The 17,333-nt window shown below is 43.0% G+C and overlaps 1 protein-coding gene across 2 annotated transcripts in view; it reads right to left on the bottom strand.

Moving 5' to 3' along the window:
• MYO5C (myosin VC) overlaps positions 1 to 17,333 on the bottom strand; it is a 129,146-nt gene that overhangs the window by 33,510 nt on the left and 78,303 nt on the right. For both annotated transcript variants that reach the window (XM_021095283.1, XM_005659597.3), the window contains exons 20-29: positions 15,926 to 16,091; positions 15,174 to 15,320; positions 12,962 to 13,126; positions 11,334 to 11,427; positions 7,907 to 7,970; positions 4,848 to 5,028; positions 2,836 to 2,929; positions 2,465 to 2,528; positions 2,300 to 2,380; positions 952 to 1,132 (exon numbers count right to left, since the gene is read on the bottom strand). In XM_021095283.1, the coding sequence (XP_020950942.1) occupies positions 952 to 1,132; positions 2,300 to 2,380; positions 2,465 to 2,528; positions 2,836 to 2,929; positions 4,848 to 5,028; positions 7,907 to 7,970; positions 11,334 to 11,427; positions 12,962 to 13,126; positions 15,174 to 15,320; positions 15,926 to 16,091 (1,237 nt within the window). The remainder of the gene's footprint in view (positions 1 to 951; positions 1,133 to 2,299; positions 2,381 to 2,464; positions 2,529 to 2,835; positions 2,930 to 4,847; positions 5,029 to 7,906; positions 7,971 to 11,333; positions 11,428 to 12,961; positions 13,127 to 15,173; positions 15,321 to 15,925; positions 16,092 to 17,333) is intronic.

Genomic DNA, 17,333 nt, shown 5'->3' with positions numbered 1-17,333 from the left:
GGGAGCCCTCCTACACTGTTGGTGGGAATGTAAATTGATACAACCACTATGGCAAACAGTATGGAGGGATCTCAGAAAACTAAATATAGAACTACCATGTGACCCAGCAATCCCACTCTTGGACATATGTCTGGACAAAACCCTCCTTGAAAAAGACACATGCACCCATATTTTCATTGCAGCACCATTCCCAATAGCCAAGACATGGAAACAACTTAAATGTCCATCGACAGATGAATGGATTAAGATGTGGTACATAAACACAATGGAATACTACTCAACCATAAAAAAGAACAAAATAATGCCATTATTTTGGATGGAACTAGCAACTCTCATACTAAGTGAAGTCAGAAAGAGAAAGACAAATATGATATGATAGGATATCACTTACATCTGGGATCTAATATATATAGCACAATTGAAACTTTCCACAGAAAAGAAACCCACGGACTTGGAGAACTGACTTGTAGTTGCCAAGGGTGGAGGGAGAGGGAGTGGGATGGAACTGGGAGTTTGGGGTTAATAGATGCAAGGGGTGGATAACTAATGAGATCCTGTTGTATGGCACAGGCAACTATATCTAGTCACTTGTGATGGAACACGATGAAGGATAGTGTGAGAAAAAGGATATATATATATATATATATATATATATATGACTGGATCATTTTGCTGTAGAGTAGAAATTGACAGAACACTGTAAATCAACTATAATAGAAAAAATTTAAAAAAAGAAAACACACACACAGAGAATTTGGACCCTTCCTATGGTAAACACTCCTAAAATGCTTTCCAGCCTGGAGTTATAGTATGGTTTTATCTTCTGAACCAGTTTCTTCTATCCTGGAAAATGTAATTCATGTTACACCTTGAGCAACTCAATTGCACTCAACTAATGCATAACATCTCTAGAATAATGGCCACGACTAGGGCCCACGGCTGAGACTATACCATGTTTTCTGACGTTAGCCTGGTAACTTCATGACGGATACTTTCATTGATGTCATTCTCCTCTCTAAATAATTTCTGCAGGTGGTTGATTTCTTGACTTAGATGCACCACTTTGAAGTTCAGAGCTTCAATCTCCTTTTCATAGCAGTCCTTCTGGGACTGGAAATGGCTCTCCAAAACACTGTTAGAGGAAGGATCAAGAAGTTAACCACACGGTCTTTATCCTGCTGTGCTGATGACTCTGAGCCTGTACTGGTACAGCAGTGATAAAAACCCACAATTAGAGTGAGGCACTAAGCACAGAGTTTACTTATACATGCGTGGCTACAGGCTATGGAATTAGGAATATACAACCTTCTAGAGAGTTAGGAAGTGTTATGTGGTGTTAATATGCAGTTAATGATAAGAAATTTTATCTTAGATATTATTAAAATTACATTTTTAATATTTAAAAAACATGTTCTGTATGATACAACGATGATAAAGATATACATTATTACACATTTTTCAAAAGCCATAGAATATATAACCCCAGTGTGAACACTGACCCTAGGTGATAACGACATCAATGTAGGTTCATCAGTTTTAACAGATGTACCCTCTGGTGAGAGATGTTGATCACGGCTGTGTGTGTGTGCCTGGGGGTAGGGAATATGTGAGAGATCTTTGTACTTTCCACTCGATTTTGCTGTGAACCTAAAACTGTTCCAAAAAAGTTTATAAATTTAAAAAGAAAACACCTAAAATGTAAACATAGCTATATAACTATAGCAACACTGACTAACTTATTTGATATAATCACTCTTCAGATGTACAGATTATGGGTTTTATTACTTGGCCATTTATCCCACAAAGAGACTGTTCTTTATTTTTATTTTATTTTATTTTATTTTTTGTCTTTTGTCTTTTGTTGTTGTTGTTGTTGTTGCTATTTCTTGGGCCGCTCCCGCGGCATATGGAGGTTCCCAGGCTAGGGGTCGAATCGGAGCTGCAGCCACCGGCCTACGCCAGAGCCACAGCAACGCGGGATCCGAGCCGCGTCTGCAACCTACACCACAGCTCACGGCAACGCCGGATCGTTAACCCACTGAGCAAGGGCAGGGACCGAACCCGCAACCTCATGGTTCCTAGTCGGATTCGTTAACCACTGCGCCACGACGGGAACTCCGAGACTGTTCTTCATATTAAAGTAATGACTCAATCCTTGAAGAAATATTTCTAGGAATTATCAGACCATTCTAATGTAAGGAATTTACTTTGTCTATCAAATCTGTGTAAAATAAACCTAATTATCCAGTAGTACATTATCTTGGAAAAATCACAAAGAACGCTGAGAGAAGTTTCTTACCGTGTTGCTTTCTTTAGTCCTTCATAAGCAAACCAAAGTTCTCCATCCTCATTTAAATGTTCCAAATCTTCCACAGAGAGCCTGCAACATGAGGAGGGTAAGAAAATCATCTTGCTCATGTGTTACATCTTTCTAAATGCTTGGTAACACACACAAAAAAATTACCTGCTTCTTACATCTTCAACATCATAGCTCTCAAGAAGCTGTTTGGTGATTTCTGACATCTTTTCTGAGAGGAAAAGGCAGAGCTGGTATAAATTACATTTTTGCATAACTTTTTTCTCATTTCCTTTTTTGGGCCCACTTGCCTAGCTCCACAGACTCTCCAGCTAACTATCCCATCAGCTGACCAATTTATCAGCTATCCAACCAACCTACCAGCTATGAAACAAACCAGCTATTCAACCTACCTTATTTTCAACTAGCCGGCTAACCAACCAACCTCAGACCAGTCAAAGGACACGTTGCCTTAGCGCTAACACCTATGATAAATTCAGCCTGCACCCCATGGACTCAATGACTCATATTTTTGTTACCTCTCATTTCTCGTTTCTGGGACTGCACATGTTTTTCCACGTCTATCTTCTGTGTCTGAAGTAGCTCTATCTCCTTTTCAAACTCAGAGATTGTCTGGATTCCAGCAATCATGGAACCAAGTGAAGAGAAAAACAGCTATTATGACTTATATCAGACAAAGAGAACACTACTATAGTATTTTGTTTCTGTGCCAGTTATTTTTATGGCAGTTTCTTAGTTAAAATCTTGTTAAGTCATCATTGCCCATAAAACTTGGCCTCAAAACAATAACGTCTCAAAATACTGTTATTTCCCCAGATATACTTGACTGTCTGAGTAGAATTAGCTTCCTTATGCTATAAAGGGAAAAAATAAGTACTTACCACAAGCTTTAGGTGGGGAGGGGGCGGTGAGGGAGCTGAGAGAAGTAGTCACAGGGCCTAAGTTCTTTCACTGTATCATGAAAACTTGGATGCAAGCAAGTGGGCAAAGTCACCACCTTTGTAACTGTGGATTTGGGTCCTGGCTGCGTTTCTATGTGGCCCAGTGGCAAGGCCAGGGTACACCTTGGAGGTCTGGGAGTTGGTGGTGGTGGCATGACTGGGGTCCACCTCGGGCAGCTCTGGTTGTGGGGAAGAGGCTGTATTCTGCCTATATTCACCTGTGAGCTCAGTAGGTACCCCAGGTTTGTGCTTATGTATCTGTGGGAGCTATGCAGAAGTGAACAACAACCCCTCCTGCGTATTTTCTCAGTTAGCCTAAGTGTTTAAAGGTCACAGCTCTTGTTTCCACAGGGGATAAGAAGGGAGATCAAACTAACATTTACTGATCATTTTACACACACGACCTTATCCTTGTAATGGGCCTATAAGGTGAGTTGAATGATCTTTTTTAGGTTAGAAAACTGAAGCTGCACAAAGGCAAATGGCATGTTCAGGGTCACATGAAGAGCTGACAGGGACCCAGGACTGTCCATCCTCAAGCCCTGCTCTTTGTAATGTTTCAGTAAATGTTTCAAGTCACGCTTGTATTTACTTGAGAGGCTGATTATAACGTGTAATGATGATAATGGGTTTATTTTCTTTAAAAGTCAGACCAATGTCCTTAATGTTCCGCACTAGACAGTCTGGGCCATAGTTTTAGGTACCAGAGAGGAAGTGAGGGATTAATTTTGTGTCTCACTCCAGGGGCCACAGCATGACTTCTCAAAATACAGACTGTAGCCAGACGACATGACATCACAGACTGACCTCAGTTTTACACGTCAGTTAAGAATGCAGCACTTGTAGGCATACGTGGTCCTTCCTGATTCCACAGTCCAATCTACTATTTTTAAACAAGAGGCCAGGGCCCAGGGAATACAGACAGTTCTGCTAAGAAATTCAGAAGCAACCCAGGTGTGATTCCGTGACACACCTTCCAAACCATGCATGGCTATTCCATGGTGCTAACACAAGATAGCTGTGTGATCTTAATTCTCCTGCTAACTTGTGTTTCATGCATTTGGTGGAGGCTTAAAAGCTTTCCAAACTTACACTGAAATGGTTTGCACTGAAGAACAGAGGGACACACAGGTGTGTGTTTTCTGGCAGGGAGGGAATTCAGTTAAGCCTTGATTGTCCAAGTATGGAACATTGCTTATGTGGATTTTCTAATAACCCTTTAAAATAGAAGATTCTGATAAGGTAATTTAATTTTTATACAGTTATTTACAGATACATAACAACAGGATTGATTATCTAATGGGGGGGTCACATCAATCTATCATTTCACTTGCAACTATTCTCTAGGTCTACATATTTGAACGATTTTATGTAAATGTAATTTTTAAAAAGTTAGAAAGCTAACTTTTAAAACATGAAAATCAGCATTGTTAAGTCAAAGGCACCGGAGGTGGGGGAGGAGGTCCACATTTGGAAGAACTGAAGGGATCCAGGTCCTCTGGCCTTTCCCCGGCACTTGGGCACTTCCTCTCATTTAAGTCAGAGGAGCCAGCCAAAGAGCCCATGGAAAAGTCAGGAACAGCTCCCACCTTTGCCTGCTTGCTCAACCGGGCCACCTCTCCCTTGAGGCCCTCAGACATGGCCTGTTCTTCCTCCAGCTGATGCTGCAGGTGCAGTTTTTCATCCTTGAGAACTTTAATTTCTTCTTTCAAGGTCTGGATCTGCTCCTCATAGTCTCGTGTTTTCAGTTCAAAACTTTTTTCAAGAAGTCTGAGCAGCAAGAGAAAATGTTGGATTGTTTCTCAAGTTTTTACCTTGAACTAGAACAACATATCATTTTGAAAATAAGAGAAGACTCAGATAGGAGGAGCTAAGTTAAGACCCGTAGGGAGGATAATGGTCTTATTTTTAGCACACTGATTTCTGTCCCCTTAGGTTAAGGTATTTTTTTACCTTACCTAAACAGAGAAGTGTGGCTCTGTGTGATCACATACTAGAAACACAAGAGAGGGAGACTGAACTTAAAAAACTCTGTGGTTGTTGGGGTCCTGTATCCCCTAAGCCATCCTGATTCCATGAGGTCCCCTACAGGGACCACTTCCCTCAGCAAAGACCTTCACACATCCTGCCAAGTCCTGTCCCCTGTCCAGAGCCAAGGATCCTAGAGTGGTTTGACTTAATCCTAAATAAGTTAATGTAGCCATTTAATATGTCACAGGGTCCAGCCCATTAGTCATTTAGTTTTATTTATTTAGTCTTTTCAGGGCTGCACTGTGGCATATGGAGGTTCCCAGGCTAGGGGTCCAGTCAGAGCTGTAGCCACTGGCCACAGCCATGGCAATGCCAGATGTAAGCTGCATCTGCAATACTCCACAGCTCATGGCAAGTTAAGTGGATCCTTAACCCACTGAGCGAGGCCAGGGATTGAAACCATGCCCCTGGTCGGATTCATTTCCACCGAGCCATGAGGGAACTCCTGGTCAAACATTTAGAACAAACTTCAGCAAACGGTGCCCCAAAGGCCACAGAAAGCTAATTCCTTATGATTGCTTAATTAAATATGAGATAACTGACCAAGAAAATAATTGAAGGGAGATACAGAACCTAGACCAGCCCAGCAGGGCCCACAGGGCCCAGTCAGAACTGAAGCCATTCTAGGAGCTTTGTGAGTTAATTAAGTCATCTTTCCACTTGCTGGGCTGTCAACTTAGTCTATTTTATGACTTGCTTTTATAGCACAAAGGGGAAAACCAAGCAAGAGCATCATCTTCCCAATAGGTTTTTGTCTCATTTCTTTTTATAGGTTTTAACAAACTTTGAAACTTTCTTCTCAAGTTTTTATAGAAGCTACAGTGCTCCTAAGAGACTAGGAAAATACATCTAAAGAAGCCAATTGCAACCAGAAATCTTATGTAAAGAGAATCTTAAGCGTGTAGCCTAAACTGACCAGGAGTGTGCCCACTGCTTGCGGGATCTTTGAGCCTCTCAAGGGTTGCAATAGGGCCCAGTAGTCCCCAGTCAGATGACCAGGGATCAGCCTGAGCTTGGGCAAGTGCTGATGAGGACTGCAAAGAACTCAAAGTGACCTGGCCTCAGGCTGGCTCTCCAAGGCCCTGCTGGAAATGATCACTCCTTAGTGGCCCTCACTCCTAAGTGGCCCCAGAATATCATGAAATATCAACAACTGAGCCCTTCTCCTAGAGTTAAGAGTTCACAGAAAAACACACTTTTCAAGGTTAAAAGTTAACTATCTCTATTTAAAAACTGACGTAGGTATGATCCAGAAATTCCACTGCTGGATTATGTATCTGAAGAAAATTAAAACACTAATTAAAAAAGATACATGCACCCCAGTGCTCAGAGCAGCACTATTTACAGTAGCCAAAACATGGACGCAACCCAAGTGTCCATCAAAGGTGAATGGATAAAGAAGATGTGGCATATATATGCAATGGAATATTACTTAGCCATAAAAATGAATGAAGTTTTTCCATCAGCAACAACATGGATCAAAGTGGGATGGTGGGTATTATGCTCAGTGAAGTAAGTCAGAGAAAGACAAATGCTGTCTTAACACTTATATGTGGAATCTTAAAAATAAAATGAATGAACAAAACAAAAACAGACTCATAGAGAACAAATTAGTGGTTACCAGTGGGAAGGAGGGACAAAACAGGGGTAGGGGATTAAGAGGTACAAACTGCTATGTATAAAACAAATAAGCTACAAGGATATATTATAAAACATAGCAAATATAGCTAACATTTCATAATAACTATAAATGGAGTATAACATATAAAATTTTTGAATTACTATGCTGTAAACCTGAAACTAATATAATATTCTAAATCAACTACACATTAAAAAACTAATATAAAATCATGAAACACTTTACTTGTTGGTTAACACTTAGAGCTCTTTAGTGACACTCCCTCTAACTTCCTGGCATCCTATCCCCCCTCACCCAGACCCAGGCTCTCCTGCTAACTAACTTCACAGGGAAGTTGTATACCCTGCCACTTTAAGCATTCCTGTGCCTTCTAGCCCCTGATAGAGACACACCAAGAATGTTCCATCTCTCCCCAGCATCTTGCCATGCATCCCAACCTGGAAATCTAAAAACCTATGAGTTGACTTCTTAAGAGCGGGGAGCGCAGGCTGGAGCCCTCGGCCCTTAACAAAAGGTTTGATATTGAGACAGGAAAGGTGGGGCTGGTTCAGTACAAGGTCGTGGGGACCTGCCTTAATTTCTGTGAGGTAGGTTATGTCCCTTAGTGTCTAGGACAAGGTTCAAGTTTACAGATACAACAGTGGGCTGGGGAAAGGGAGAGGTGTATTTAAGACGCAATAATCTTCATTCATGGACTTGAAAGAAGCTGAAAGAAGTGGCAGTCTCTGAACTTCTGCTTGGCAATAATGGGAAAGCAAGAAATTCCCAGTGGTCCACTGTGCCCATGACTCCAGAATCTGTGCAGAGTCTGAAAGGTACACAATGGGGGCTAAGCTCTCCAAAGGTGTCTCTCACTTTCTAAAAATATTCACACCCTGCTCTCCTGTCTGTGATCTGCTACCTGCAAGCTGAGAGGCAAAAGAGAAAACAGCAGAGAGAGAAGGGAGCAGTGGCTTTGAGACAAACTAGATTTCATACATTCTTTGTCGTTCTTCTTTCTGCACATCTTCAAAGAGCTGCTTGGTGAGGTCATCCATTTTTTCTGGGAAAAGAGAATGTTCTTTGAAATATGTCTACAAAGCACTAATCTTGATTGTTTCACACTACATTTAAGAAAGCAAGAATGTCAAATGAACCTTTCCACAGGAAAGAAAATCATGGACATGGAGAACAGACTTGTGGTTGCCGAGGGGGAGGGGGAGGGAGTGGGGTGGATTGGGAGTTTCAGGTTAATGGATGCAAACTATTGCCTCTGGAATGGATTAGCAATGAGATCCTGCTATGTAGCACTGGGAACTATGTCTAGTCACTTATGATGGAGCATGATAATGTGAGAAAAAAGAATGTATACATGTATGTGTGACTGGGTCACCTTGCTGTACAGGAGGAAATTGACAGAACATTGTAAACCAGCTATAATGGAAAAAAATAACACCATTATAAAAACAAAACAAACAACAACAACAAAAAGAAAGTGAGAATGTAAGAACTATCGTTTGTTATTTATTATTAATGGAACTTATGAGAGTGTAACTCATTTTTTTACAAATTAGAAAAGATAAGGAGTTTTCAAAATAATAATTCTTACAAATTTGTTGTGTTGGAGTCTATAGTTTCATTGGTCTAAATAAATTTTTTTTAATTAAAATAAGGATGATGGCTTTGAGGCAAGAAATATTATTATTAAAAGTAAACAGAAAGCCTTTGGAAGAAAATGATACATTTATGATAGAGGTTCTCAATCTCAGCACTACTAGCACTTCGGGCTAGATGATTGGTGGCTGTGGAGGGGGGATGTCCTGTACATTGTAGGATACTGAACAGCATCCCTGGCTTCTACCCACGGGAAGCCAGTAGCCCTCTGCTCTTGTTATGACACCACACTAAAAATGTCTCCAGCACTGCTAAATGTCCCCTGGAGGGGGAGGGGAGGGGAAACAAAAGTGCCTTAGTGGAGAACCTCGAATTCATGACAACCAAGAGAGAAATGAAGTGTCTGTCTTCAGCTGGGGAAGGGAAAGTATAAAAAGTTGCTGTTGCATTTGAATACAAGAATCTAACAAGAAGTGTAGGTGGAGTGGGCACTTGACCACCAGGAAACAACCACTAAGCTGCAGGACAGTCTGTGGTTGGAACAGCTCCATGTGCCCAGTGTGTCCACACACAACAGGTGCCCTTCAGTACAGGAGCAGAATGACAGATGCAGGCCATTAAAGCTTAGCTGACACCTCATCCTTGAACTCGTCCTCATTTACAAGTCCTTCCCCAGAGAGGAGTCCAGGATGACGTGACAATAACAATCCTCCAAATTGCTTTAAAAAAAAAAAAAGCCCCCCAAAATTTGTCTAATATGAGTTCCCTTGTGGCACAGCAGGCTAAGGATCCTGTATCATCATTGCTGTGGCTCCAGTCACTGCTGTGGCAGGGGTTCGATCTGGCCTGGAAACTGCCACATGCCATGGGCATGGCCAAAAAAAAAAAAGAAAAAAAGTTTAATAGCTTGTCTAATGCAAACAAAATGTCCCTGAATCAAAATGATTGCTTCAGAACATCAGGGTCAGCCAGAAAACACCAGGGAAAATGCTTAAACTTTAACTTAGAAGCCACCATATTTGATATACTTTCAAATTTCAATTCTTTCACAGAATTGACTTAAATTCTGGTGTTTACCATCTTGGGCCGTTTGCAAATGGACTAAAGAGGCTGTCCAAATGGAAATTTCTTTGCCAAAGCAATGAGACTTTGGCCAAATTGGAATCTGAAGAAGGGGAAAGAGCATTTGTTAACATCCCTTAGTCACATGTCACAAGGCTAAGTGGAGGTTGGTGCTTTCATAAAACTGCTTGCCATGTGTAGGGAACCCAGAGGATATACAGTTTATAAACATGGGCTATGAAGGTTCTCAGGCACTTTTTTTTTTTTCTCTTTTGGCTGCACTTGCAGCCCATGGAGGTTCCTGGGTCAGGGACTGAATCTGAGCCAGAGCTGTGACCTACACCACAGCTGCAGTGATGCAGGATCCTTAACCCACTGCACCAGGCTGGGGATCAAACTGGTGCCTCTGCAAAGACAAGCCAGATCATTAACGTACTGTGCCACAGAGGGAACACTTTTCAGGCACTTTTTAGGAGATATAAAATTATCCATGGCAACATGTCCATGCTATCAAATAGATAATGTTTAGGACATACTTGTGGAAATTTTAAATTTTTTGTGAGAAATTCCAATTAAGGTAGAAAAAAGTTACAATACATTCAAGAGGAATGTATTGAAATAAAAAGGTAGAGGTGGGTGAGCCCTTCCCTAATTCGGATTCAAGGTTTACTCACAGATTCTGGCCTCCTCCCGCCCTTCACTGCCAAGTACACAGATGCCAGCGCTTATATCGTCAGCCCTTAAAGAGAGGGTACAGGGCACGCAGTACCTGGTGCAGGAGTCACGCCCTTCCTTAGCATCACCTGAATGCCCTTCCTGCTTGACTGGCCTGGACTCAGGATATATATTTCCTCCTCTGACAGGTGCTTCTCCAGCACTCTGACCTGTACTCTGTGCTGCACCAGATCCTGACCCATCTAACCCATGGTTGGGCCTGAGGAGTGTGCTCCTGCTGCCCACATTGGAGCTTAAGGAACAGATCCTGGACAAGATAGATAATCCAATGAGGTGATCTAAATTATCTGGTTGGAAACCAACAGGCTCATGTTCCTGCTGCCTTTTCCAAATTTAGCAAATGCCTGAAATTAGAATTTGAGTTGGACAAGTGCAGATGGACAGAGCTAAGTCAAGGGTGACCGCTCCCCACTCCAAGGCAAAGTGATTCTCCTGCTCCCAAGGGTCTGCATCTGACAGACCAGGGCTGATATGGCTCAGGGCTAAGCAGGGCCCTTTGTTCAAGGCCAGGACAGTGGCAGAGGGCCTGGGTACTACCTAGAATAAGTAACTTGGACAGAGTTGAAATTTGAGTGCAAATCCTTGGCAAGTCACAAACATTACCCCAACCTTGCCTTGACAATGCATCAGGATGACTACAAAATTTTTAAAAAATACCAAGGGGTGGTCTGAACAACCCCTGCCACCACTGCCTACAGATGCACATCCCATCTTCTGATATAACAGCTCCAGGCTTATGGCCACCCATAGGTACTTTGCAAATGGCCCAGGAGGTTCTGAGGCACAGACAGGGATTGCTGTGCTCTGTCAAAAGAAAGATGGAAATAAACGAGGTGAATGTGTAGTGTACAGATGCCACAATTTAAATAAAGTTATTCTCTGTAGAGAAGAAGTTTTCTCATCATACCAGACTTCCTGGTTCAGTCTGAAACTCAGTTCCCACCCAGTACCTATTTCCCAAATGGCTGGACTCGTGAACAGATGAATGTACATGTCAGGTCAGCTTGGGCTTTACCTTTCAACTCTTCAGTCTTCTCCTGGAGCTTCAGCTGTATTTGCTCCTTTTGCATTTCCAATTCTGAATTATGCTTCTGAAGCTTTGCCAATTTCTATCAAAGGGAAAAAAAATGCTTTTTTCGAAAAACTTGCTTTGAGTTTTATCATCGTCTTTCTTAGAGAAGAGCTGTATATTTTTCAACTAGCATTTTTTGGTCTTAGCTCCTATCCATAGGTAACAGCTGGCACCAGCCCACTGCAAAACACAGTGTTTAATTCTACATGTAAGGTCTCCGTGTGACTTCAACGGACACTAGTTCTCAACCTGGCACACCAACGGCTGAAATCAAGAGGAAAAGAACCAAATTTGAGGCCACCCCAAGGTCAAAGAAATTCCTTTGTCTTTTTCTTGGCTATAAATAGAGTATTTATATATTTAATACAAGTAATTTATGATATAAATTGGATTCAGACCTTGAAAGTGTCTGCCTCAGAGAACATGATAGAAGTTCTTTTAGTAAAATGCCTGCTGGGCTGGCAGCTGGGGGCTCTTTGGTGCAGATGGCTGGTGACTGGCAATGCAGGAAATCCTGGCAGCTCTGTTGGTACAGCTGGGCACCTGGTTGTGGGGAAGGTAAAAGAATGCCTGGGGCTCCAGACTGCACAACCCTAGGACTTTAGAAGGTGCAAAACAGATGGTAATAAAGACCACCTGCTTAGAAAATATTAGTTCATGCTTGTGCAGGGCTCCATGACAGCCACTTACCTAAATTATTTCATCTGACAATTTATCCTCCTAACAACTCTCTTGATCCCTTTTTGTTAGTCCTGTTTTACATATGAGGAAACCGAAATTCAGAGAGGGGAAGTGACTTGTCCAAGGTTGCCCAGAGAGGTGGCAGCAAAGACAGGATTTGAACTTGGGGCATCTGGGCATCTGATTTTTATGCCTACTGTTCTTTTTACTACACCACAGAGATGAAAATCTGCCCATGCTCTGCACTGCTGCTCTGGGGAAGATGCTTCCAGGCCACACCAGATGAACAAGTTGACAGGGGACAAAGATCATGCTGGAAGAGAGGAAAGCATCTGGATAGAGCTCCTCTCAGGCCTTTCAGCACTTTACAGAAGTTGAAAGGAAAAGGAAACCTTATGCTGTACTTATTGAAGCATTAGCTTTATCGTCTTCCCCAGACTCTAGGCTTCAGATCTTCCCTCCCCTGAAATGCAGGCATTTTTTGCTAATGGAAGCCAAGAGTAAAATCTGACTTGCTCTGCGGATTTTTTTTTTTTTTTTTTTTGTGTGTGTGTGTCTTTTTTAGGGCCACACTCGTGGCATATGCAGGTTTCCAGGCTAGGGGTCTAATTGGAGCTGTTGCCACTGGCCTACGCCACAACCACAGCAACGTCAGATCTGAGCCATGTCTGTGACCTACACCACAGCTCACAGCAGCACTGGATCCTTAACCCACTGTGTGAGGCCAGGGATCGAACCCACAACCTCATGGTTTCTAGTCGGATTCATTTCCACTGTGCCATGACGGGAACTCCGCTCTACAGAAATTTACATTGTGGGGGAAAGCTGTGCTATGTTGTCTCCCACAGGAAGACTCACAACCTAGGTCCATCGTCACACCCAGCACAGACCTCTTCCATGGAAGCTTTGTATCTCTTCCCCTTCTCCTCATAATTCTGCCTGTGGGTGGCTGCTCTGTCTAGTTCTGATTCCAGTTTCTGAATCTTCTCCATGTCACTGGCCCGAAGAGCAGCCAGGCTGGTCAGCTTCTCCACCAGCCCATGGTTCTCTTTGTTCTAGGGGAAAGAAATACCAGATACTTAGGGGTTCATCCAAAATAAAGAATCTATTCCATTTGCTTCCCTCAACCTCTAGCCTAATCTATCAGAGGTGTATTTATATGGATTACACTGATTATTATAACGGCATGTATGAGCATCTTTACCCCACTGAAACAAGGGAGGCAGAGTTGGTCCGGCAAATGCCTTCCTGAGCTGAAGGCTCATTTAGTCCAATCCTGGAACTCCAGGATGACCCTAATGTTATGGGATGAACTGTGTCTCCCACCATCCCCCAAAATTCACATGTTGAAGTCCTAATCCTCAGTACCTCCGAATACTAGAAATTGGGTCTTTAAAGATGTAATTAATGTAAAACAAGGTCACACAGGTAGACCCTAATCCAGTAGGACTGGTGCCCTTAGAAAAAGAGGTTAGGACCCAGACACACACAGAGGGAAGATGATGTGAAGACGGAGGGAGAAGAAGGCCATGTGCAAGCGAAGAAAGACACCTCAGAAGAAACCAATGTTGCTAACACCTTGATCTTGAACTTTCAGCCTCCAGAACTATGAGAAGATATATGTCTGTTATTTAAGCCTCCCTTTCTGTGCTGGCTTGTTATGCCAGCACTAGCACATGAAGACCTAGAATGGACCTCAGGGAAAGTGGGGACCTCCACGGGACCTGGCGTCCCTTGGCCATGGTTGTTTTTCAGTACTGTTCTACACATGCTACCTAACATGCAGGCTTGTTGCACAACATCACAAGAGGGGAACTGCAGCCAAACCTCAAGCTTCTTGTTGCACATTCATCTATTCACCAAGGACCTCTATAGTATAGCTTAGGGCTGTTTAAAGTCTGTTGTAGGAGAATCTCAGTATTATTTGAGACAGATGCTGGAGCGAGCATTATAGATCTGGACACTGCATGTTCCTTGCCCTCCCCCACTGACTGAGGATATGGGAGTTGCTTTCTACCCATGGGAATGGTATGGGGAGTCTTCCCAAACTTGGCAGGGATGCAGCTAGACCACAAAGATCTTGGGGAAAATTAGAAAATGGCAACTCCACTGGGCTAACACAGCTCTGAGGGAGCACGGCTTGGCAGGGAGTTAGCATAGTTGTGCAAGTTAGAAAAAGGCACCTATGACTCCAGGCAGTACAGCTTTATGCCATGACACATGGGCTGGCAAATGAAGTCAAACTGGATTTCAGCTTCATTTGCTTTCTTGGGCAGGTGCCCTTGTGCAGTATGCAACCTACACAACCATAGGTATTAGTCCTTTAGAGTGTGCTCCTGTCTCATAGCTCAGGTGGTCCATGTAAGCTGTTTGAACCTCCTAACATGGCCATAAATCTTAACAATGTTAATGAAAAAATTAATCAATGGTCAATCTGAAAAAGAGAATTTTATTCAAGCCAACCTGAGGAATATTACCTAAGAGACAGTCTTTCAAAAAGCTGAGGATTGTTCTACCAGTCAGAGGTCAAAGCACAGCTGCATAAGTTTTTGAGACAGAGTGCTACATCAAAGTAATATATTGACAGTTTACGTAGTTCAACAAGGCAAGTAGTGGGTCACCGTGACCTCTCATAGGATCAAGGAAGGAATGTAATCTCTTAGAGAGCAACCTTTACTGGCACCGTGAGGAAATTGCTTTTTTCTTGGGTAGGAGGTGGGATGAGTAGATATTCCTGCGTCTTCTAAGGGGATTTAGTTTATGTACAATGTGGATGCACAATGCACACCAAAGGGGTTAGGGTTGTGGCTTAAATAGCAGAGAAAATTTCATGTTAAGTTTTTCCGGTCCTCCCTTAAAATTATTTTTATTTATTTATTTATGGCCACACCCATGGCATGTGGAAGTTCCTGGGCCAGGGATTGAACCCATGCCACAACAGCAACCAAAACTGCTGCAATGACAACATTGAACCCTTAACCTGCTGTGCCTCAAAGGAACTCCTGAAATAATTTTATTTCATCAACAGCATAGCTAAGGAACTGACCCAAAACAAGACAAATCTGTTAGAAAAAATATGAAAGATGCGCTATGAACACCTACCTGATCTTCTAGTTTTTTCTGCAAACGCTGGACTCTATAAGTAAGCTGAATGTTGAGCACAAATCGTCGTATATTCTGGAATCTGCGTCTGGCCAGCCACGCCCGGGCATATTTCTGAAGGATCACAGCCTTGTGTTCCTCCAGTATCTTTAAAACAAAAGTTTGTGAAATGCAAACTGGACCTTTCTCATCAACTCCTCCAATGTTGGGAGATGCAGCTACTAAAATATTCCTGGAGTTCCCGTCGTGGCGCAGTGGTTAACGAATCCGACTAGGAACCATGAGGTTGCGGGTTGGGTCCCTGCCCTTGCTCAGTGGGTTAACGATCCGGCGTTGCCGTGAGCTGTGGTGTAGGTTGCAGACGCGGCTCGGATCCCGCGTTGCTGTGGCTCTGGCGTAGGCCGGTGGCTACAGCTCCGATTGGACCCCTAGCCTGGGAACCTCCATATGCCGCAGGAGCGGCCCAAGAAATAGCAAAAAGACAAAAAAAATAAAAAATAAAAAAATAAAAAAATAAAATATTCCTACAAGGTAAAATATGAATTTCTTGTAATTAACCCACAGAGCCCTATTACCTAGACTGGAAACAATAACCACATCTCACCCAGAGCAGACATGTACGAACAGACATTCACATCCCAGAGGATGAACCCCTGTTCTCTAGGAAAGTCTTCATGCAGAAAAACCATCAGAACTACTATTGGCAAAAAATAACATGAGCCCTGGGAAACCTGCGTCCAGGAAAGCCGCACCTTTCGATACCTCCTCCTTGCTAGGAATCCTCGGGTGTAGGCCTGGATGGTGATGGTGGCCACACGAATCAGCTGGTACAGATTGCGAACAAGGTACCCACGACAGTGCTTTTGGATGATTATGGCTGCCCACGCTTCTTTTAAGGCTGTGGCCGTCACAGCTTTCCTTGGTTAAAAAGAACATAGAGTCAATCTGTTATCCACGGGGCACTGACTTCTACTCCAGAGAGGAAAGCTCATGTCACACTTCTTAATTCAGACACAATCAAATGTTTTGCAAATCTATACCTGAAATGCTGTAGGTGGCATATGCTTATTTCTACTCAAGATTAGTGACATTACCTCTCCTTTCCATCCTGAACAGGACAGGGACCTGCTCCAAGCACAAGACAACACATGGGAACATACACTCTCTTCACCTTTGGTCAATCAACCCATCATCACTACCCCCAGAGAAGGTGACAATGCAGCTGTGCTTTGACAGTGCACTTGCTCATTCACCTAGTCATTCATTCTTGTGAGAAATCATGCTGGAGGCTCTTGATCAGGGGTTGGAAAACCACAGCGTGGGGACCAAATCTGCAGCCTCCTACTTATTCTTGTCCAGTTTTATAGGAATACAGGTGTGCCTACTATTTGCATATGGCCCACGGCTGACTTCATGCTACAAAGGCAAAGCTGAACACTTGTGAGAGCAACTGCATGATCCCCCGCACCGGCTCCAAACTCAAAGTAGTTGGTCTTTAGAGAAAAAGTCTGTCAACTCCTATTTAAAGGACTGGAGATGAAGACAAAGTTCTTACTTTCAGAGTTTATAACTATGAAACCAACAGACTTGGAAATGGCCAAGTGGGATAAGAGGAAAAATATAAAATCTGTAAGAAAAAACTTACTGAACTATAATTCCGCTTGGGAAGGGCTGACATGTCAACCAGCCTTAATGGAAAAGTGGGATTTCTGTAGAAATTTTCCAGTGAAGGCTGATAAATTTCAGGCTGAGGGACCAGGGAAGGCATTGAGGCCTTGCAGTCTTGAGATGCTCAGAAAAAGAGAATTTGTCTGGAATTGTTAGACTATAAGACACACAGAGAAAACTCATCCAGGGCAGGGGTGCAGGAACCTAACAAATGAGACAAGACCCAAGGGGCCAGCAGGGATCAGACTGCCAAGCCATGGTGATTCCCAAATAGAAAGGGAGCATGAGTTTGGGGAAGAGGACTGGATTCTGCTGCTATTAATGCAAACCAGAGGCACAGGAGGACAAGACTGGCTGTGTGTGTATGTCAGACAGTCTCCTGGGGAAGTCAGGGGTGTGGGGGTAGAATGGCCAGTCCAGTTTGGGACATGCTGAGATGGTGCATCAGAGCCATGGAGAAGCCCGGATGCTGGTGGAGGGCGGGTTCAAGCT

The sequence above is a fragment of the Sus scrofa genome, chromosome 1 (genome assembly GCF_000003025.6).
Source record: "Sus scrofa isolate TJ Tabasco breed Duroc chromosome 1, Sscrofa11.1, whole genome shotgun sequence".
NCBI classification, from domain to species: Eukaryota; Metazoa; Chordata; class Mammalia; order Artiodactyla; family Suidae; genus Sus; species Sus scrofa.
Note: the sequence above shows the minus strand (reverse complement) of the source record. Positions and strands in the feature narration are given on the sequence as shown.